The 23349-nt window shown below is 40.6% G+C and overlaps 1 protein-coding gene and 1 pseudogene across 3 annotated transcripts in view; one reads left to right on the top strand and one right to left on the bottom strand.

Moving 5' to 3' along the window:
- Dnajc5b (DnaJ heat shock protein family (Hsp40) member C5 beta) overlaps positions 1-16568 on the top strand; it is an 86163-nt gene extending 69595 nt beyond the window's left edge. For all 3 annotated transcript variants that reach the window (XM_021196703.1, XM_021196704.1, XM_021196705.1), the window contains exon 5: positions 16251-16568. In XM_021196703.1, coding sequence (XP_021052362.1) covers positions 16251-16345 — 95 coding nt within the window. In that variant the 3' untranslated portion in view covers positions 16346-16568. The remainder of the gene's footprint in view (positions 1-16250) is intronic.
- A 2922-nt stretch (positions 16569-19490) lies between these two features.
- On the bottom strand, positions 19491-20273 carry LOC110320224 (annotated as a pseudogene).
- Between the last annotated feature and the right edge of the window lie 3076 nt (positions 20274-23349).

Genomic DNA, 23349 nt, shown 5'->3' on the forward strand with positions numbered 1-23349 from the left:
GCTTTTGTGGGCAGTTTAGGAGAAGACAAAGGGCATTGACTGAGCATAGAGAAAGGCTAGATTTAACATTAGAGAGAAACCATGAACTGCCTGTGATAATGACAAACACCATCATGGTAAAGTTTGCTGTCTCTTTATAAGAGAAATGAGCTATGGGTTTCAGAGAAGTTAGGGTAAGAGTGCCCAGGGACAGAGAGCTAAGGTAGAAGTTTCTCTCAGAAACTTCAGTCGTTAGGATCTCTATTGAAATACAAAGGACTGACAGCCAACCATGGCTTTTCTTCCTTTGTATATTGTGTGATGACTTGGGACCCCTTCTTCTGGAATGTAGCTTCTTTGCCCACTCAAAGATAGCCATAAAGCAGCATGGAGAACAAACTCTGCTTGCCCAGTCAACTCTGCCGTCCACCAGTGTGCACACATCTCTGTACTACACTGCTTCATTCTTTAAGTTTATTCTACCCAGAAAGTAAAAAGAAAAAAAAAGTGTAAAAAAAAAAACTCAGAGTTCAAAATACCAGAGATAGTTTATGGTCTTTGAACAATGTCTTTGTTTAAACAAGCAGGGATCACACCTGCCATTGTCCTGATGTCTAGAAGCAATTCTGTCTGTTTTTCCTGTGGAGTCCATTATTATCTTGGCTTTCAGACTTGTTTACTAATCCCACTCCTAAGTCCCCAATGAACGGCGAAAAGAATTACTGGATAACTGTAAGACGCACACTGTTTTCAGGACTACGAGAACCAGTATGGTGTACTTCTCTCGTTCTCTTGTCACACTTAAATAGCACCAGAAACTTTTTAAAGGCTTCCCTATGCCTTGTATTTCTTATCATATGTGAAGCTAGTAACATCTTGCATGAATGAAGCATCCAGAGCCCAGCAAAAGGGTGTGTTTAATTATGTGACTAGTACTGAATTCCAGACTCTCGGAATTAGAAGTCCAGAGAGGGTAGAGGTTTTGTTTTTTTTTTTTTTTGTTTTATGCTTCTTTTTTCTTTCTGCAAACTGTAATGTCTTGCAATGGGCATGGTTATTGAGCTAGAAGTAATCCTAGACATTTCTTGTTACTGATACTGGAACCAAACTGTGGACTAATGGTGAAATTATTGTACATTGAAAGTAGTGTACATGTACTCTGCATTATTTTGTACAGAAAGTAACAAATATTGAACCATTTAATACAGACAGAACAGGCAAATAAGATCACCAACAAATCAATTAAGCAGTGCTGATTATATGGAAAGGCCTCGTTGATGGAACCACCACTGCTCGCATAACGTCTGATTGTGAGAATCTATGCTTCATTTGTGGTCAGCTGCAATAGTTAGGTTCATATTTATGTCCCACTAGTTCAGAGACATATGTAAGTAACTTACTGATAATTTTCATGCAAACTAAGACTGGTAAGGAGGAAAGAACAGACTTTGGGGGCTGTTCTCTTTGGTCTATGGTCTGAATGATGGTGCTACTGGACACATTTCCCTAGGAAGGAGAAAGAAGGGAGAGCTAGTTGAGGTACAATAGAACAGTGTGTAGATTAATATGGGAATGGACAGTTTATAGTAACTATTCATCTACGTGCTATATATGTAATTATCCTGTGCTTGGAAATTCGACCCACGAATGAAGATTATAGCGGAAATTTAATCTTTTGTTCATAAATACTGATTTTAATGAAAGGCAGCACTTCTTCCTCCTGTTATTTCTTTATTCAGAAGTGCCAAAATATGAAGTATAATAAATCTAATATAAAGAAAAAAGCTAACAACTGCTGAACTTTTCCCTCTTATACCTTACTATATCAACCAAAGAGTGAACAGACATTAATAAGAGTTTGGACTGCATGATATTTCCCCACATCGCATGATTGGCTCAGTCTTGTACAGGTCTTGTAAATACAGCTGTAGCCTCTGTGAACTCACATGGGCCTGTCATATCCAGAAAATATTGTTTCTCTACAAAGTCCACTACTTTTGACTGTTAGAATCTTTCCAACCCCTTCAATGATCCATGAGCCTTGGGGAGATTGGATCATGATCTCGAACAGTGGTTCTCAAGCTTCCTAGTGCTGTAACCCTTTACAGTTCTTCATGTTTTGACGCCCAACAATACACTTTTTTTATGTTGCTACTTCGTAACTGTAATTTTTCTACTGTTATAAAGCATAGTGTAAATATCTCTGTTTTCTGATTATCTTAGGCAGCCCCTGTGGAGGGATTGTTCAGTCCGAAGGGGGTTGAAATCCCAGATTTCATCCTGGGATTCAAAACTGATACAAGTTGCTTAAGATGAGAGGCAGAGATCCAGATGGTAGATGAGGCAAGGATTAAGCTCCACAGAAGAGAGAAGTTGGGGAAAATGAATGAACACATGATTTAAAGACAAGTAAAAAGCCTTGCCAGGACAATTTTTCAGGACCTTTGAACCTGGTGGTCACAGCTATAAAGATTAGAATCTATAAATAGGTTTATACAGCAAGTAGAAGGGAATTGAATTAAAGTTAAATAGAGATATATAAACATTGAGGATTTTGATCTTAAAAAAATAGATTAGGTGGAAAGCAGGAGGAGGCAGGGAGCCTAGCCTATCCCAGACTGTAGAAACTTAGGCCTTGAGAATTATATAAAGAGAAAGGGACAAACTACAATATGAACCCACAGCTATAGTAATCCCCAGAGTAGGGTCGATTTGAGTTTACACCGATGTATAAACAACCAAGGCCTTGATCTCATGAAGGTTGGCCAGGGGACAGCAGAAGCACTGTCTCAACAGATAATATTTGTTTAGATTGCTTTAATTGCTTTAAATTGTTTTTATTATCAAAATGAGTGCGGTGATGAGTTTGGCGGTTGTGTTATTCCTCTGGGAGCGAGCTCAAGCTATACCCTCAATGATTTCCAGTTACTGGATCAGGAACAGGCTATTTTGGGAGAAGGTGTCTGTTTTGTGTTGGCAGGATAGGAGAAAAGGCCCTGGATCCCTTTCAGAGTGATATGGATCAGATATGACAGAGGAAGGCCACCTGAAGATCTCAAAAAATTTGAGAAAATCAAACAAGACAGGTAAATTGATCTGCTGATTCCTGGACATAGAAACAGCCCAGTAACTGGCTTAGACATAAAAATGACTCTAGCCAAAACTTCAGCTAAAATGAGACAATAAGTCTTACTGGCTATGGAATCTTTAAGATTCTTTGTGCCCTTCTTCATATGGCATGAATGAAGATTTTTTACAAATGGTTACTGAGAAATTAATTAATAAAAAGACAGTTGTTTTTCACCTGCTCAAACAAGAATAAAATTTCATCCTTATCTGATCTGTGCATCCTGCACAATCCATACAAAAATCTTTATTTTTTTTTTTTGGTTTTTGGTTTTTGGTTTTTTGAGACAGGGTTTCTCTGTGTAGCCCTGGCTGTCCTGGAATTCACTCTGTAGACCATGCTGGCCTCGAACGCAGAAATCCTACTGCCTCTGTCTCCCAAGTGCTGGGATTAAAGGCATGCGCCACCACTGCCCAGCCATATGAAATTCTTAAAGGTCCTAAAATTTTGCTTGTGAGATTCATATATTACAAAATGTGCAACTTTGACAAGATTCATCCTCGAAGATACTGAACTGAGCTGCTGTTCAGCCTCCTGCTCTTGATGCTGTCCAGAGACTTGTTTCGGAACAGCTTTAGGATGCTACTGACTCCAGATCATTTGGCCTCATCCAACTTTTTGGATGGATCCAGTCAGAACTTCAGTCAAGCCCTGAACCTTCTAAGCATACAGAGACTGGGTAACAGGTGCTAAAGCTAGTTTAAGTCTAGCCATGTTTCTAATTTTCCTATTCCTCTCCACCCCTTTAATGAATTTCTCGTTGCTCCTAATCAGCACAAAGGAGCTTGATTCCTTGGATTTTGGTATCTGGTTATTATTATTTCACAAATTAGATAGGTTGTCATTCTAAGGGATAATTTATTGAATGGTCATAATTTTGAACATGGAGGAAATAGATGGAATGAACTGCTAAATATTTTTGAATATGGAGGACTTTCTTACTGAGACTGATTTAAACCATGAAGATCTGTCCCAAAAGGTTTCAGTGGAGAATATCAATATCTCACCTAGAAACTGCACTGCTTTTGTGGTATTTTGGTGAAGATTGTCACTCTTTTTTTTTTCCCTTCTCTGAAGAGTCCACCTGAGGCTAAGGTGAAGAGGCTCAGATTAATTTTGTATTGACAAAAGAAATCTCAGAAACGCCCATCATAGCCATTGTTCTCTGGTTAACTGTCAGAAAGAACATTTTAAACAAGCATAGCAAGCTGAGAAAAAAATTAAAAAGATAGGGTTCAAGTATTAAAGGGGCACCAGGAAGTGAAATGGAGCTGAATCCTATGTTCAAGGATATTAAACTGAATTAAGGAAATAGTGACCTTGGGGCAAGATCCCACCCAGCTCAGTTTAGGTCTAGGCATGGTAGTATAGAGGCAAAGACAAGCAGATCTCTGAGTTCAAGGCCAGCCTAGAACAGAGCAAGTTCTAGGTGAGGAAAAACTTAAATCTAGGCTTGGTGGACCACACCCTTAGTCCCAGTGCTTAGGAGACAAGCATGTGGATCTCTGAGTTCAAAATCAGTCTTAGAGCAAGTTCCAGGTCAAGTTTAGGCAATTTAGGAGTTGGAAAACAGAAAGCTGGTGATAATGCAATAAAACAAGGGGCCATGTTCCAGACCCAACAATCAGCAGAACTTGGCAGCTTCAGCCACGTGATTCTTGCTTTAGAGTCCAGAATGGAAGGGAGTCCTTGGACAATTGATGCTGGTTAGCTGGAGCTAGGAAATTAGTGGTGATTAAAAAGAGACCAGCATCACTGAAGTGAAATCTTCTGGGAAGTGTTTTCTGAGAGCACAAAGAAGCTGTGTTCCAGAAATAGCCAAGGTTGTACCTTGTGCTGCAGCTGTACTTGGTAATATGTAAGAGTCACACAGGTGGTACTGGTTTTGAAGGCATGAAGGGGTCATGAAGAGCAGCTGAGGCTTGTCACTGTGAGAGGCCATGGAAGGCCATTGGTGAAGGTGCAGCCTCAGTTGCAGTTGATGGCTCTAGCTAGAACTACAAGTACTATATTTAATAAATAGGGAGAGAATGGGCAACCTTGTCTAGTCCCTGATTTTAATGGGATTGCTTCAAGTTTCTCTCCATTTAGTTTGATGTTGGCTATTGGCTTACTGTATATTGCTTTTACTATGTTTACATATAGACCTTGAATGTTGAATTTTGATGCTTTTTCAGCATCTAATGAAATGATCATGTGTTTTTTTCCCTTTGAGTTTGTTTATGTAGTGGAATAAATTGATGTATTTTCATATATTGAACCATCCCTGCATCCCTGGGATGAAGCCTTCTTGATGGTGGTGAAAGATCGTTTTGACATGTTCTTAGATTCGGTTTGCTTAAATTTTATTGAGTATTTTTGCATTGATACTCAAAATTGAAATTGGTTTGAATTTGTCTTTGTTGGGTCTTTGTGTTGTTTTGGTATCAGCCTAACTGTGGCTTCATAGAATTGGTTAGAATTGGTTAGTGTTCTTTCTTTTCTAATTTGTGGAATAGTTTGTAGAGTATTGGTATTAGGTCTTCTTTGAAGTTCTGATAGGATTCTCAACTAAAACAATCTGGTCCTGGGCTTTTTTTTTTTTTTTTGAGACTTTTAATGACTGCTTCTATTTTTTTTTAGGGGTTATGGGACTGTTTACATGGTTTATCTGATCCCACCTTAACTTGGATATTAGGTATCTTTCTACAATATTGTCCATTTCATTCAGATTATCAAGTTTTGTTGAATATGGCTTTTGCAGTACAATCTGATGATTTTTTAAAAATTTCTTCACTTTTCTGTTGTTATATCTCCCTTTTCATTTCTTTTTTTATTAGATATTTTCTTTATTTACATTTCAAATGCTATCCCGAAAGTTCCCTATACCCCCTCCCACCCCTGCTCTCCTACCCACCCACTCCCACTTCTTGGCCCTGGCATTCCCCTGTACTGGGGCATATAAAGTTTGCAAGACTAAGGGGCCTCTCTTCTCAATGATGGCTGAATAGGCCCTCTTCTGCTATATATGCAGCTAGAGACACAAGCTCAGGGGGTACTGGTTAATTCATATTGTTGTTCCACCTATAGGGTTGCAGAGCCCTTCAGCTCCTTGGGTACTTTCTCTAGCTCCTCCATTGAGGATCCTGTGTTCCATCCAATAGCTGACTGTGAGCATCCACTTCTGTGTTTGCCAGGCACTGGCATAGCCTCCATGACAAGAGGGTCCCTTCAGCAAAATCTTGCTGGCATGTGCAATAGTGTCTGGGTTTGGTGGCTGATGATGGGATGGATCCCCAAGTAGGGATGGTCCATTCTTTCGTCTTAGCTCCAAACTTTGTCTCTGTAACTCCTTTCATGGGTATTTTGTTCCCTATTCTACTTCTGATTTTGTTAATTTGTATACTGTCTGTCTCTGTACCCTCTGGTCAGTCTGGCTAAGGGCTTATCTATCTTGTTGATTTTCTCAAAGAACTAACTCCTGGTTTTGTTGATTCTTTGTATAGTTCTTTTTGTTTCTACTTGGTTGATTTCAGCCCTGAGTTTGATTATTTCATGCCTGTCTACTCCTTTTGGGTGTATTTGCTTCTTTTTGTTCTAGAGCTTTCAGATGTGCTGTCAAGCTGCTAGTGTAAGCTCTCTTCAGTTTCTTTTTGGAGGCATTCAGAGTTAGTTTTCCTCTTAGCACTGCTTTCATTACATCCCATAAGTTAGGGTATATTGTGCCTTCATTTTCATTAAATTTAAAAAATTTTAAATTTCTTTATTTCTTCCTTGAACAAGTTATCATTGAGTAGGGCACTGTTCAGCTTCCATGTGTATGTGGGCTTTCTGTTGTTTTTGTTGCTACTGAAGACCAGCCTTAGTCTGTGGTGATCTGATAGGATGCATGGGGTTATTTCAATCGTCTTGTATCTGTTGAGGCCTGTTTTGTGACCGATTATATGGACAGTTTTGGAGAAGGTACCATGAAGTGCTGAGAAGAAGGTATATTTATTCTATTTAGGATGAAATGTTCAATAAATATTTGTTAAATCCATTTGGTCCATAACTTCAATTAGTTTCACCATGTCTCTGTTTAGTTTGTGTTTCTGTGATGTGTCCATTGATGACAGTGGGGTGTTGAAGTCTCCCACTATTATTGTGTGAGGTGCAATGTGTGCTTTGAGCTTTACTAAAATTTTTGTTTGTTTGTTTGTTTTGATGAATGTGGGTGTGCTTGCATTTGGATTTTCAGAATTAAGAGCTCTTCTTGGTAGATTTTTTTTTTAATGAGTATAAAGTGTCCTTCCTTATCTTTTTTGAAAACTTTTGGTTGAAAGTTAATTTTATTCAATATTAGAATGGCTACTCCAGCTTGTTTATTGGGACCATTTGCTTGGAAAATTGTTTTCCAGAAATTCTGAGGTAGTGTCTGCCTTTGACAATGAGTTTTCTGTATGCAGCAAAATGCTGGGTTCTGTTTACATATCCAGTCTGTAAGTCTATGCCTTTTTATTGGGGAGTTGGGTCCGTTGATGTTAAGATATATTAAGGAATAGAGATTCCTGCTGCCTGCTATTTATGGATGTTATTTTTATGTTTGTGTAGCTATCTTCTTTTGGGTTTGTTGTAAGATTACTTTCTTGCTTTTTCTAGGGTATAGTTTCCCTCCTTGTGTTGGAGTTTTCCATCTATCATCCTTTGTAGGTCTGGATTAGTGGAAAGATATTGTGTAAATTCGGTTTTGTCATGGAATATTTTGTTTTCTCCATCTATGGTAATTGCGAGTTTTGTTGGGTATAGTAGCCTGGGCTGGCATTTGTGTTCTCTTAGTGTCTGTATGACATCTGCCCAGGATCTTCTCGATTTCATAGTCTCTGGTGAGAAGTCTTGTTTGATTCTGATAGGTCTGCTTTTATATGTTACTTGACTTTTTTCTCTTACACTTTTAATACTCTTTCTTTGTTTTGTGCATTTGGTGTTGTGTCTATTATGTGATGGGAAGAATTTATTTTCTAGTCCAACCTATTTTGAATTCTGTAGGCTTCTTGTATGTTTATGGGCATCTCTTTCTTTAGGTTAGGGAATTTTTCTTCTATAATTTCTTTGAAGATACTTACTGGCCTTTTAAGCTGGGAATCTTGCCTTTCTTCTATATTTCTATCCTTAAGTTTGGTCTTCTCATTGTGTCCAGGATTTCCTGGATGTTTTTTGTTAGGAGCTTTTTGCATTTTGCATTTTCTTTGACTATTGTGTCACTGTTTTCTATAGTATCTTCTGCATCTGAGATTCTCTTTTGTATCTCTTGTATTTTGTTCGTGATGTTTGTATCTATGACTCCTGATCTCTTTCCTAAGTTTTCTATCTCCAGGGTTGTTTTCCTTTTTGATTTCTTTATTGTTTCTATATCCTTTTATAGATCCTAGATTGTGTTGTTCAATTTCTTGTTTGCTTGTGTTTTCCTGTAACTCCTTAAGGGATTTTTTTTTTGTTTCCTTTTTAAGGACTTCTAGCTATATACCTTTGTTCTCCTGTATTTCTTTCAGTGAGTTATGTCCTTCTTAACGTCCTCTATCATCATTATGAGATGTGATTTTAAATCAGAGTCTTGCTTTTCTTGTGTGTTGGGGTATGCAGGGTTCACTGTGGTGGGAGAACTGGGTTCTGGTGATGTCAAGTAGCCTTGGTTCCTGTTGCTTATGTTCTTCCCCTTGCCTTTCACCATCTGGTTATCTGTGGTGTTAGCTGGTCTTGCTGTCTCTGACTGTGGCTTGTCCCTCCTGCAAACCTGTGTGTCAGCACTCCTGGGACACCAGTTCTCTCTGGGAGAAATTTCTGTATGTAGAGCTATGGCACAGTGTCAGCTCTGGGGTGTAGACAGAAACCTGAAGGATCTTGTCTCCTGCTGTGTCCTGGTGGCTCTGAGTAGTTCCCTCTTCAGCCAGAAATGTGAGCAGAAGTGGTGGTCTTACCTGTGCTCACAGGTGTGTCAGCACTCCTGGGAGACCAGCTTTCTCCCAGTGGTATTTGAACATGGAAAGCTGTGGCACAGGATTATCACCCAGAGCAGACAGAACTTGTGAGGATTTTGTCCCAGGCTGCTCCTTGGTTCCTTTGTCCTGAGGGTTCTGGGCAGGTCCCTCTGAGCAGAAGTGGTGGTCTTACCTGTGCTCACAGGTGTGTCTGCACTCCTCGGAGACCAGCTCTCTCCCAGTCGTATTCAGGTATGGAGCGCTGTGGCACAGGATCAGCTCCTGGTGCAGGCAGAAAGTGGAAGGCATGTTATTTAACTATTAAGAATCATTTGATAATGAGGCATGTCTTTTCCTGACAGCTTCCTCTTTCTTTAAAAAAATAATTGAGCATCTTCACCTGCAGGTGAGGTTACTTATTGTGGCAGAATTGGCCTATTTTATTTGCAGAAATAATACTGTCTGGGGAAATGACACACTATGTGGTATCGTTAACTGCTAAGCTCTACTAAGTCAGTGTAAGCTAGTCCTTCATATAGTCTGCTTTGCAAAGGTCTGTTAGATGATATCGGGCAGGAAGGCTGAGGACTGGTGCTCTGATGTTATTAGGAATTAGGGAACTGACCAGGCATTCTGCTGTCTCTATAATTTGTTTAAGTTTTAGAAGTTAAGTGTGGTGATTCCTATTACTCAGGTAATATTTAATTCATTCTCAGATTTCTGACAGAGTTGAAAATTAACTATAGTCCCATAGGCAAACTTAATTGTTTAACCTTAAAGATATGATATAGAAGTAAAAGCATAGTTTTCAGATGGTGTTACAGGCTAAAATCTAAACATAATACAAGGATAGAATTATAACTCTTTAAGTTAGGAATGATGATAGACTACTTTATCTAATTCATAAATACAGTGTACTAGATGCTAATTGTATAGCATGCTTTTTAATTTACATGATAGTTAAAGTTCTGTTAAATTTCTGACTTAGAGAAGAGGTTTTTTTTTTTCTTTTTAAAATTGAACAGAAAAGTTGAGAGGTAGAGGGTGGTTCTGATGCTTTATCTGGAATGTGTGCTTACTGGCACTGAAGGTCATCAGCCCCAGTTGAACTTTGATCTATCCATAAAGATACCAATAGCAAATGGTTAAGCATGGGATGGGACACTGAGAGTTGCTCAGGTAGGATGCAAAGAGAGTATCAGAAGAATGGGGAGGAGAAGAAGGGAAGAGAGTCGTAAAGAAGAAAAACCAACCAGAAATGTGAGTTTCAGGGTAAGTGGCTTCTGACCACTTCCCTGACTTGGCCTGGGATAGCAGGGGAAGGATTAGGAGTGTCCGGTTAAGGAGTAGCTAAGGCCTTTCAAGATTAACGTGTGTGTGTGTGTGTGTGTGTGTGTGTGTGTGTGTCTATGTGCGTGCGTGTGCGTGTGTGTGCGTGTGTGTGTGCGTGTGTGTGCGTGTGTGTGTCTGTGTGCGTGTCTGTGTGCGTGTGTGTGTGCATGTGTGTCTGTGCGTGTGTGTGTCTGTGTGTGTGTCTGTGTGCGTGTGTGTGCTTGTGTGTGTGCGTGTGCGTGTGTGCGTGTGTGTGCGTGTCTGTGTGCGTGTCTGTGTGCGTGTGTGTGTCTGTGCGTGTGTGTGCGTGTGTGTGTCTGTGTGCGTGTGTGTGTCTGTGTGTGTGCGTGTGCGTGTGTGCGCGTGTGCGTGTGCATGTGCGTGCGCGTGTGCGCGTGTGCGTGTGTGCACATGTGCGTGTGTGTGTGCATGTGCGTGTGTGTGTGTGCGCGTGTACATGTGCGTGTGTGTGTGCGTGTGTGTGTATGTGTGTATGTGTGTGTGTGTTTTCTAATCACAGATCTGAGAAAGCTCATGGGTGGGTGCCTGTGTGATACTCGATAGGAACTCAAACTAGTGGACAAAACCGCATGCTACACACTAGCAGAACCACGAGTCTGATTTCCCCGAGAAGCTCTGTCTATGCCCATTTTTCTTGAGCATGCATTTCAGCTTCTCCTGCTGTTTGGTGCTGTTGCATCAATAAGAGTCTCTGGAGTTGTAAACCTGGTACAAGCCTCTGTGTGTGTGTAGTGGTACTGGGTAGGATTGGCTAACAGAAGAGGGAAAGATGTTTGGGTTATTCTATTTCTTTAAACAATGTTGAAATGTTTAAATCACCCAACTACCATGGTTAAAAAACGAAGGGCAGACACTTCAAACTGTTGCCACTTTCAGTATTTGCTGCCAGCTAGAGAAGTCACAAATATGTTCTCCCGTCTTTCTTTAAATACCCTCCCAGTTTGAAACTGGGAGGACTGCGATGCTCTTAGAAATCAGTCAATGTTAAAGAGCTTATCCTCGAGACAGTTTGGCACTTCCTTAAATTTTAGCCTTTGAGACAATAAAACGGTACCAGTGAAACACTATGAAGTTTTATTTCCTCTTCCCTCCCATATTCCAACTACAAACTCTACTGTGTAAAATTTTGAACAAAAGCCTAAACTGCAGCCGGTCATTTCTGAACACTCTGGGAAAGCAGATCAAATTACAAGGGCTAAATTCAGTTTTTTTTTCTTCTTCTATGCTGAAGCCAATAGAATAAATCCAAACAAAACTGGTGAGGTAAACACTATCAATCTCTTACGGATTAACGGCTTCCTTTTTATGGAAAGGGGTGGAGCAGAGTACCTAGAAGAGAGAGGTTTTATAGAGCTGACCTTGGCGCTAAAGAATATGATTCAGAGCACAGAGAAATGTTGATTGCTTAGCTGCTATTGCCAGTCACCTGAATAGAACTCCAATAGACTCACAACCATATGGCTCTTGCTTCCGCCAAGATCTAGAAACATGTATTATATATACTTGCTGCTCAGCATTCATCACATCTGCTAGTCCAGGAAAAGGGACCAAGAGAGATGGAAATTCATCCTCCCTCTTTTTGCACCCTCATTCAATTTCCTTTTCTCTACAGTGAGTAACCAATGTCTAAGAACAGTGAAAGGAAAATATCACTAGAAACCTGTGATGCACTGGAGAGTTGACTTAGTGGTTAAGAGCACTGACTGGTCTTCTTGAGGTCCTGAGTTCAAATTCCAGGAACCACACGGTGGCTCACAACCATCTGTAATGAGATCAGATGCCCTCTTCTGGTCTGTCTGAAAACAGCTACAGTGTACTTACATATAAAAAAATAAATAAATCTAAAAACAAAGTAAAGAAAAAGAAACCCATGATGCTTCATACAAAGACATCATGGAGCATTAAGGCACCAGGCCAGGGTAGTGGGATGGGTGAGCAGCCCAGGATTGTCCCCAACAAGGTGGCCTCAAAGTGTACCTTCAATGTTTAGCTGCCAAGATTCAGTAAGAAGTGTGTGTGTGTGTGTGTGTGTGTGTGTATGTGTGTAAACTGAGAACATTTTTCTATATCTAATATCTAAAATACTATGTGCAGAAACATGTAGAGAGCTAGGCAATTTGCAGGGACAGTGAAGCTATCAGAGGAGAAACACAGAGCCTGGGAAAGTGAACAGGAGGGGATTGACATAGTTTCAGGTATTTTACAGCTTCCCCAGCAAAATCGCATTTAATTCAGAAACATAAAAAAGAAGTGGAAATGGGACACATTTGAGGGGATGAATGTTGATACAAGAAATATTTAGTATAGTCTCTTTGACAGTCCTGCAGATAAGATAGTGAATGGTGTTCCACATGCCAGGCAAGGCAGGTGGAGTCATAGTATGGACCTCTACAAAGCAGTTTTATCACCGAGTGAAGAAGCTTCATTAAGGCAGTATTTGCAAAGAGCTTAGGACCAATATGTGTATTCAATGAAGAGCTCAATCCATCAAAATGAAATATGACCAGCAGGGGTGGTAGAGTGCCTTGACAAGTGTGCCCGAGAAGCACCAGAGCACCAGGAACGAACAGCTACGGAGAGGGAAAGGAGTCAAGAGAGAACCACAGAGACTTGGAGGGAAACATGGGTACACTTTGAAGAGAGAGGAACTTGGGGGTGTGATGCTAAATGAAAGAAGCTAGGTAGAAAAAAAAACCAAGTGTGCCATGTTGCCAGTCAGATAACACAATTTAGGGCAGTTGAATTCATGAAGGAGAAAACTGGTTGCTGGTTGCCAGGACACCGGGCAAAGGGTGATTAACAAGCAGCCCCACTGACTCCTGTTTTGGTCCAAGGAGATATTTGGCAACTAAATAGAGATAGTGAATTGTACATTTATTATCTGAACCCCACACCCTCATGAGAAGCACAACTTTTTTATTTTTTAAATCACAGTTGCTCTGTAGTACAACTTGAGGTCAGGGATGGTGATTCCCCCAGAAGTTCTTTTATTGTTCAAAATTGTTTTGGCTAGCCTGGGTTTTTTGGTTTTCCATATGAAGTTGAAAATGGCTCTTTGCATGTCTGTAAAGAATTGTGTTGGAATTTTGATGGGGATTGCACTGAATCTGTAGAATGATTTTGGTAAGATGGACATTTTCACTATTTTAATCCTGCCAATCCACGAGCATGGGAGATCTTTCCACCTTTGAAGTTCTTCTTCGATTTCTTTTATCAGAGACTTGAAGTTCTTCTCATACAGATCTTTCACTTGTTTGGTTAGAGTCACACCAAGATATTTTATATTACTTGTGGCTATTGTGAATGGTGGTGTTTCCCTAACTTCTTTCTTTTGTGTAGAGGAAGGCTACTGATTTGCTTGAGTTAATTTTCTATACAGCACCTTTGCTGAAGTTGTTTATCAGCTGTAGTTCTCTGGCAGAATTTTGGGAGTCACTTATGTATACTTTCATATCATCTGCAAATAGTGATACCTTGAATTTTTCCTTTCCAATTTGTATCCTCTTGATCTTTTGTTGTCTAATTGTTCTGCGTAGAACTTCAAATACTAAGTTGAATAGATAAGGAGAGAGTGGGCAGCCTTGTCTTGTCTCTGATTTTAGTGGGATTTCTTCACATTTCTCTCCATTTAATTTGATGTTGGCTTATTGGTTTGCTGTATATTGCTTTTATTATGTTTAGGTATGTGTTATGAATTTCTGATCTCCCCAATACCTTTAACTTAAAGGGGTGTTGGATTTTGTCAAAGACTTTTTCAGCATTTGAATGATTTTGTTTGTTTATATAGTGGTTTGTTTATATGGTAGTTAGGAGGGCTCCTGTGTTCCAGGTTAGAGCAGGTTTCCTGTGTCCCTGGTTTGAGCAGTCCTCCTATGTCCCTGGTTTGAGCAGACCTCCTAGGAGACAGGGAGTCTATGGGGTCCAGGGGCAGACACACCACTCTGCCACTTGTTTAGGTGGGTGTGCAGACTGGAAGGGGAATCACATTCCTACTTTCAATCAGTCTCACTTTGCTTCACATTTGGATCATTCTAAAATTCATTGTCTAAGCCACAGGTCCTATTTTGTCTAGATTTCATTTTGTAGATTTCATTTATTTATTTTCACCATTATAATATTCTGAAATAGCATCTCATAATTTAGGACCCATTCTACTGTGGATGACTGAGTAGACTCCACTTTGTAATTACAAACAAGTGATAGGAGTGATCTTGTACTTATGTCTTGGTGCATGAGTGCTGAGGGGTGTTTGTGATTATACACAGGGATGGAATCCCATAGGCAAAGGTTATTCACATCTACAATGTATTACGTAGCACCAAGCATTTCTGAAAAACTGAAGGGTTAATTTTTATTCCTACTAAGAGTTAATGTTAGTACAGAAGGTCACGTTCTTGCTGACTCTTGACATTGATTGACTGAAAATATGTATCAGTCCAGCGTGGGGCCTATGGCATAGTGCCATGGCTCTAATTTTTATGTTTTCATTTAGTGGTAAGGTTAAACACTTATGTGCAAGTGTGGTGTATGTACATGTATGCATAGGTTCAATACATGTGTATGTACACATGTGTGGAGGGCAAAGGCTGACCTAGTTAAATGGCTCCTGAGGAATACCACCTAAGTTTATCTTCTGTCCTCCACACACACTTGTCCATACAATCATGTATACCCACATAAGCAGACACCTGCACAAAAACGCACAACACCATCAAAGACAGAAGCAAGCAAAAGAAGAAAGAGAGACTAATTTGCAAGGGAATCCAGTTGGTTCTTGGACCTTGAGGATTTGAATATTACTTTCCTTTTTAAAACATGTCTTCCTGCAAAGCATATTATTAGGCATAGGCTAAGTCTTAACACTCTGTTCTTCATACTTTTTAATCTCTTATCATATTTTCTTTTTGTGTCTGTGTAACATTCTGAATAATTTCTTCAAATAGATCTACTTCATGAATTCTTTTTAGCTTTTAAAAACTCTTTAGTTTTTTAAATGTAATTTCAGATACTTCAATCAGTAGGATTTTGTTAATTTCAAAATCTGTTATCTTTAAATATATAATTCTTTCATACACTTGTTTTTAATAAATGCAAAAATGGAAGCCTTTCTGAATTTTATTTCATCTTTTATTGTTACTCTAGGGCTTTCACTCCCTGTAGATTGTTTCTCTGTCTCTCTTTCTGTAAGTGTGTGCGTGCCTGTGTGAATGTGCATGTATACTTACTATGGGCTCAGGTTTCTTGCAGTTTTATAGGGTCTCCTTAGTGCTAGGTTGAATGTGAAGTCATTCATTTCTGCTAGGTTCCTGAGAGTATAGCTTGTACTGAACAACTGTATGGTGAATGATTATCTTGGTATCTCATAGAAGACATGGGTACCGAAAAGACATGGGCTGACAATTTGTGTGCTTATTGCTTTGTCTTCAAACATTTTTAAGGTCTCTTCCTCAGCCCAGCCCAGAGAAGAACTTCATATAGACTTAAGGGGGAGTGTGGCTACCTTGGACACTACTTATGTGTTACACTTCCTCTTAGGTTCTCCACCAAAGCAAGCCCTAGGCTTTAACTTCTGCTCCAACAAGAGCCAGGCATACAATTATGAACGACAAAACTCTATGACTCATCCTCCATATAGATGATATCTTTTCATACTTGTAGTTTTCATAGAAAATGGAACTCCAGGAATGAGCAGTGTGCAACCTAGATTTAGTTATAATCCTCTAATTCGCAGAATGGAATCAGGTAATATCTCATAAGCATGCTTGCTATTTCACAAAAACACTACTATTTGCCCCATTATCAAAGGAACATGGTAAAAAGAAGTTTGGTTATTGTTTTCTCTGTGTTTTCCTCCCCAGATATGGACTTTCCGGTGGTTCTCCAACCTACAAATACAAATGAGAAAACACAGCTGATCAGAGAAGGATCTCGAAGTTACTGCACAGACTCTTAACGTTGGGCCCATGGAGGGTCCACCGCTCCTCTTTTTGGTTCAGCCATGTCTCTGGGTGGTCATGGGGGAGGTGCAAACATGAAATGCTGTGAACATATTCACATTTGTATTTTATTTTTAGGTTAAGGGGAAGATGATTGCTACATAATTTCCTCAGACTTTCTCTTCGGGTAGAATCCTAATGAAAAGCATTCAGTTTGATGAATAAAGGCCTGAAGAGTTGTTTTATGCTGAGTTCATGAGGTAACAGGGTGGCAGTGGACAGTCATTGTGAGTCTGATCTTAAGATGAGCCAGATATTATTCCTCATAGACTAAAGTTGTATTATTTTAGAAGAAAAGACACTTTTCTTCCCCTTAACTGAACACAATAGTCATACTTTCCACAAATGGCATAAGCAAAGCACTTAGAGCAGCTGAGAAGGAATTTGTTTGTGGAGCTCTTTGTTGATATTTAAAATGGTTACAGAAGTATGATCTAAAGGAGACATGCCATTTACTGAAAAGTGCTGAGTAAAAACAGGAGTGACTTGGTTTAGTGTACGCTGTTAGATTGGCTTTAAAATGACAAAAAACGCTCAACCTTAGCTAATTCTTAGACCTAAGCCAGTTAGATCATCAGCATGAACATGACCTAGCTAGCTCCGAACAGTCCACTGGCCGTTTTCTTTGTAAAATGATCTGTATATAACCTGGCTTCATGAGTCAGTTAGAGAAGAGAAACACGGGAAGTAAGGGATGCATCTCTAATGTCTGAAAAGCTACACTGAAAAGCACAGCGCCCATTTTGATAGAATTCATTATGGAACAACTCTGCACGCTAGGCTTCATGAGCTCCAAAATCACCTCTGTATTTGCTTGTTTGAGTCCTTTATCTTACCGAAGGAGCCACACACTATTTCTAAAATGACAGAGCGGCAAGGACTTGTTGCTTTTCCTGCAGCCTGTCTTACTTCTTTATGTAATATTTCATTTTCAAGTTCTTGTTATATTTTTGTATAACATTGCATAAAATGCCATCTTTCTCTTTTGCTTCATTTTCCCACCCCACCAAATTACAGTCAATTGCTGCTAAATTTATATTGTAAGTGAAATCCAGTGTTACATCTCTGACAGTTCTAGAGTCACTAAAACTCAACTCAAACTGTGCGGTCCCTGGGGCTTCTCCCCCTACACACTGAAGCACAGAGGGACTTGATTTGGAAGTTATGAAAACTAGTTCTAGCCTATGTTGTGAATGATCCTTGTGTTGCCAGCAATAGAGACACAGATCCACACCACACTGGGCAGCCTCCGAAAGAGTTCTCTTCGGAAATCTCCAACCAGACAGAATAGGATCTGTGGTTAAGATAATGATGCATCTCAGGGTGAGCCAAATGTGAAGCTAGTCAGACCGGTTGAAAATAGAAAGGGGTTCCAGAACAAGTCAAGCATACCAGCTGAAAGATCTTGGGCTTCTCTTCTAAGGGAGAAGTGCCATTAGGTTTCTTTACAATGATTACATATCAGAGGGATTTGTGTGGCTGTCCAGTTACATATCTAAAGCTTGCTCAGAAGCCACTCCATATCTTTCTAACATTTCCTAAAGATATTAATTTGTGTAACAATTTAACAGTTGAAGTATTTTTAAAATTAGTGTCTTAGAGTTTCTATTGCTGTGAAGAGAGACCGTGATCACTGCACCTCTTATAAAGAAAAACATTTAACTGAGGCTGGATTATAGGTCCATTAGCATCATAGCGAGAAGCCTGGTGGTGTGCATGTAGATGTGGTGCTGGAGAAGGAGCCAGGAGTTCTACATCTGGGTCAGCAGAGAGCAAGAAGAGAGAGACACTGAGCATCTGAAACTCCAAAGCCCACCTCCAGTAACATCCTTCCTCCAACAAGGCCACACCTACTCCAAAGAGCCACATCTCCTAATAGTGCCGCTCCCTATGAGCCTTTTTCATTTAAACCTTCACATTCCACTCCCTGGCCCCATCGGCTTGTAGCTATGTCATAATGCAGAAATGCATTCGGTCCAACTCCAGACATCCCCATAGTCTATCAGTCTGAACCATGTTTAAAAGTCTTAAGTCTCTTTTGCAGACTCATGGCAATCTCTTAACTGTAACCTCTGTAAAATAATAATAATAAAATGATCACATACTTCCAACACACAATTGCACATAATATACATTACTACTCAAAGAGGAGGAAAGGGGGGCATTAAGAGGAAATACTGGATCAAAGCAAGACTAAATATCAGCAGGGCAAACTCTTAACTCTGCATCTCTATGCCTAATGTCAAAGTGTTTTTCAGATTTCCAGCTCCTTTCAGCTTTGATGACTGAAACACACTTCTTAATCTTGGGCTGGTTCTACTCCCTGTTAACAACTCTCCTTGTCAGGGATCCCATGGCTCTCGCATTTTCAACATCTTGGTGTCTTCAAGGCAATCCTAGCTTCACCTTCACAACTTCATGCAATGGCCTCTGTAGGCCTCCATGCAGGGACACCCTGACACATGCCTGGCCTCAGTGGCTTTCCTTGGACACAGAGGGAGATTCAATAACCATTTTCCTCTATCCTTGATTGTAAAGCCAGAACGAAGTGGCTGAAGCTGCCCAGTTCTGTTGCTGGCTGGGTTTGAAACATGGCCTACTAATTCAATTGCATCTTCATCAGCTTTCTGGTTTTGATGGTTTCCTTCATTACCTAAGCTTAGCTGTCCTGGATCTTGCTTTGTAGACTAGGCTCGCCTTGAACTCAGGGATCCACCAGCCTCTGCTTCTGATTTCTTGGATTAAAGATATGTGCCACCCAAAGGATGGGATACAATGTAATGAAAGAGTCAGTCAGGGAAAAATTAACAGAATAGATAAGAATTATTACTACTTTGAGACAGGGTTTCTCTGTATAGCCTTGGCTGTCCTGGAACTCACTCTGTAGACCAGGCTGGCCTCAAACTCAGAAATCCACCTGCCTCTGCCTCCCAAGTGGTGGGATTAAAGGTGTGCACCACCACTATCCAGCTCTGGCACCAACTTCTTAGTTAAGGTTTTCATTACTGTTCGGACACAGTAAGAGTTCAAGAGTTTAATCTAATTTTAAGATCATATCTCTTAAACTTTCTTCATTTTGTTAAAGGGATGAATTAAATACCCTTACTTTTTAAGTAGCTGGTACCTTACTATAAAGAAAGGAGCGGCAAATCCAGATCTAAAGTACACGGTCACCGTAGCCAGTACACGGTCACCATAGCCAGTACACGGTCACCATAGCCAGTACATGGTCACCATAGCCAGTACACGGTCACCATAGCCAGTATACGGTCACCATAGCCAGTATACGGTCACCATAGCCAGTAACCTCCACTTGTTTTCCACTGAAAATGGCAAATTCTTCCTCAAATCCTTCTCACATTGGCTGCGATGGACCACAGAGGTGGAGAGCCTCAAGTTACTCTGGCCCAACAGGTGACTGCAGGAAATTCTGTGAGGACACAAACATGGAAGGTAGAAGAAATGGCCATACCACCACACTTTCCTTTCTTCACTACCATTTTCATTCAAACTACCACCGTCAGTAAACAAAGTTACGCAGCAAGTTTGTGATGGGAATCATCTAAGTCTAAATGAGGAATGTGTGAGGAACATGCCATTTGTTCTGTTATACTTGGTTGGTGACTTAATTACTTCTGGAATTAACCAAAACTCAAAAATGGAGGGCACACCTGTGAGGGATCTTTGCTAAATTTGAAATAGAAAAAGCCCATTTCTAATCTGGATCTTAGAGGTAGAAAGACATACATTTAATCCAGATTTTTTGATCAGGGAAAATCTATCTCTAATCTGGGCTGGAGGTCTCTATAAGGACATGGAAGAAGGAAGCTTTTGCAATTTGCCTGCTTGCCCTCACCTCACTAGCATATCATTCTTCACTGGCATTAGAGCCTACTTCTTTGGGTTTCCAGTATACACAGAAGGCCAGCTGAGACATCTAGCCCTTGGGGACTGAGCAACTACTGGATTCTTGGAATTTCCATTCACAGGGAGTCATTGTTGGATTAACTAGACCACGGCCTAAAAGTCATTCCAATAAATCCCTGAGTCCCATAATATATATCTGTCATATATTTGCATATGTGTGTGAGAGAACTATTCATTCTATACCATTCTCACCCTAGGTAGCATAACATAATCACTGTCCTTGGCATCCTGATTGAGAGGTCTTTGGGAACAGGTTACCTGGTTTTAAGTGAGCACACTTTATTTATTGCTTTTGTTGTAAGATATCTTTTAGAGAACAAGAAGGTCCTGGTGGAACCACTTGACACCCTATCAGTGGCCTCTGAAGTATGACGTCTCCTGCCTTCCTGAGCAGCAAAAATAGATGGAGTCTCAGGACCAGAGCCTCCTTTCTTTTTCAGTCTTTTCTCCCCATGCCACCACAATTCCCTGTCCTTTCATCTGCTTCACCTGGGACTAAGAAGCATGAGAATACAATAAAACTCCCCATCCCTCCCTCCCTCTCTCTCCCTCTCTCCTTCTCTCTGACTTCATGTCTACTCTGACCTCTGAGTTGCTGGGGACCAGATGACGCTCCTGTCATGGAGAAGTTTCTCGAACATCAATCATTTAGCAAATGGGAGCTGGTTTTACACAAACTAAATTGTGCAAAAGCAGACAAATGCAATGTGACTCTTATGCATATAAACTCTCTCACCCAACAAGACCCATGAAGATACTCAGTATTAATAGCATGAATAACCAGCAAGTGCTGGGTACGCTGTTGCCAACAAATAAATACTACTTTGTGTTTGGAGGAAACAAAAGGCTAAATAGCCCAATCTGTGGGTAATTTGACATTTCCTTCCTGTGTTCTGGCTACTGGAAGGCCTGGCTTATTCTGGATAGCAAGTTATGATCGTAAAGCTCATCTTCCCTTTCTCTCTCAGACATCCTTTTTCTTTCTCATATGGAATTTTAAATTTCTGTTTCCAGCTTGCTCAGGCATTTGGTCCAAAAGTGCTAATGGTTAAGAGCCAGGCATTTGGAATCAAAGTCAAAGGGCAGAATCAAATTCTCAAAGGGTTTCTGGCCAATATTTTCAACCGAGCTTGTTTCTGGCTATAGTAGTATGAGGCAAATGCCTCTGAATGAGGGAATAAGTTCCTAAGAATGTGCCTCAGCAACAGAGATGTAAGGATGGCTCTTCACCTGAGAGAGATACTGTCCAAGGAAAGTGACTTGCTAGACATCAGCTCTTTGCAATGGACATTAAGAGTCATGTAGCCTTTTCTCAGTGGCTTCTGCCTAATCCTGGCACCATGCTCCCGGAGTGGGAGATTCCAAAGTCTTTATACTAGTGTATAATCATTTAAAATATTTGTTGTTTGAGAATTTTATATAACATATGTTGATCATGTTCTTTGTCCTCTCCAAATTCTCATGATCCTCCCCTCCCCCTTCCCATCTAACTTTACATTCTTTCTCTTTTAAAACAAAACAAAACAAAAAACACAACAAAATATTGTGGTCTGATTTGTGTTGGACAACTACTCCTGAGAATGGGGCCTCATAGTCACTCATTCGTGATCCCTGCTGCTCTTTTCATAATATCCAGAAACTAGCATATATTTCCATTAACTGATGGATAGATACTGAAAATGTGGTACATTTGCATAGTGGAATATTACTCAGCTGAGAATCATAAAACTTAGAAGCAATTATCCAAAGTTGGGTAACCCAGAGCCAGAAAGATAAAGATGGATATGTATATTCATGTTTACAAAAATATATATCATTGTTTGGAGTAATTGATGTGCTCTTTCTACATTACAAATGGTATGTAGGCTAAAGCCCATTTGTGATGGCTAGCCTGGAAATCTACGTACATAAAAGGGCTCCTTTTGGGTCCCTGACTTACAGAGAGGGTCCTAATTAAGAATGTATGATATCTGTGATGTGATCAGTGAGTGACCAAAGGCAAGCTTTGAAGATGGAGGCAAGAAGCCATGAGTCAAGAAACATAGTCCAGAATTTGGAAAGCTCAAGAGAAACAGATTTTCCCTTAAAGAGCCTAGAGAGAAACACTGTTGGCTAAGAGCTGGAGATTCTGTAGGTTGTATAGGTGAGCAGACAGGCTTCAGCAGAGGGGATTTTAATGAAGGGCCACAGCAGAAAGGGTTCAGAAGTAGAGACCTCAGCAAGCAGCCCATGGGACAAAGGCTTACAGGATTCTAAAGGGATATGGGGCTCGAAAACAACATATGGCTTACACTTAGGGGTATCTGGGCATCAGACATGGGAATAGGATTACAATTTGAGTTTCATCAGGCTGAGCTGAGCAAATGTACCAAAGCTGGGCTCCCTTTTCCCTGGCCTATCTTCGACATAGGTGCTCTAATAGCTGCAGCAGAACATGTGGCAGGTTTTTTTTTTTTTAATTTTATTTTTTTTTTTGTTTTTAATTTTTGGTTATTTTCTTTACTTACATTTCAAATGTTTTACCCTTGCCAGGTCTCCCCTTCTGAAACACTATCCCATCCCCTACCCCCTGCCCCAACACACTCACCCACTCCTACCTTCCTGTCCTGCCATTCCCCTACACTGGGGGCATCAAGCACCCTCAGGCCCGAGGGCCTCTCCTCCCACTGATGTCCAACAAGGCCATCCTCTGCCACATATGCAGCCAGAGCCATGGGTTGCTCCATGTGTTCTGTTTGGTTGGTGGTCCAGTCCCAGGGAGACTCCGGGGGTCTGGCCAGGTGACACTGTTGCTCCCTCCATGGGGCTGCAAACCCCCTCAATGCCTTCAGTCCCTTCTCCATCTCCTCCATCAGGGAACCTGGTGTGAGGGGCAGTGGGCTGCACACAGATAACCCTGGTCTCCAGTCGAGCAAAGGTATGGAACCCCAGTGACCCGGTTGTGATTTCCACCTACATGGGATGGAAGGTGTTTGATCATGTCTCCTAGGCCCCTTGCGCCTGTCCAAGTTACTGCCCCCACAGCCCCAGAAGG

Source organism: Mus pahari, chromosome 4, assembly GCF_900095145.1.
Source record: "Mus pahari chromosome 4, PAHARI_EIJ_v1.1, whole genome shotgun sequence".
NCBI classification, from domain to species: Eukaryota; Metazoa; Chordata; class Mammalia; order Rodentia; family Muridae; genus Mus; species Mus pahari.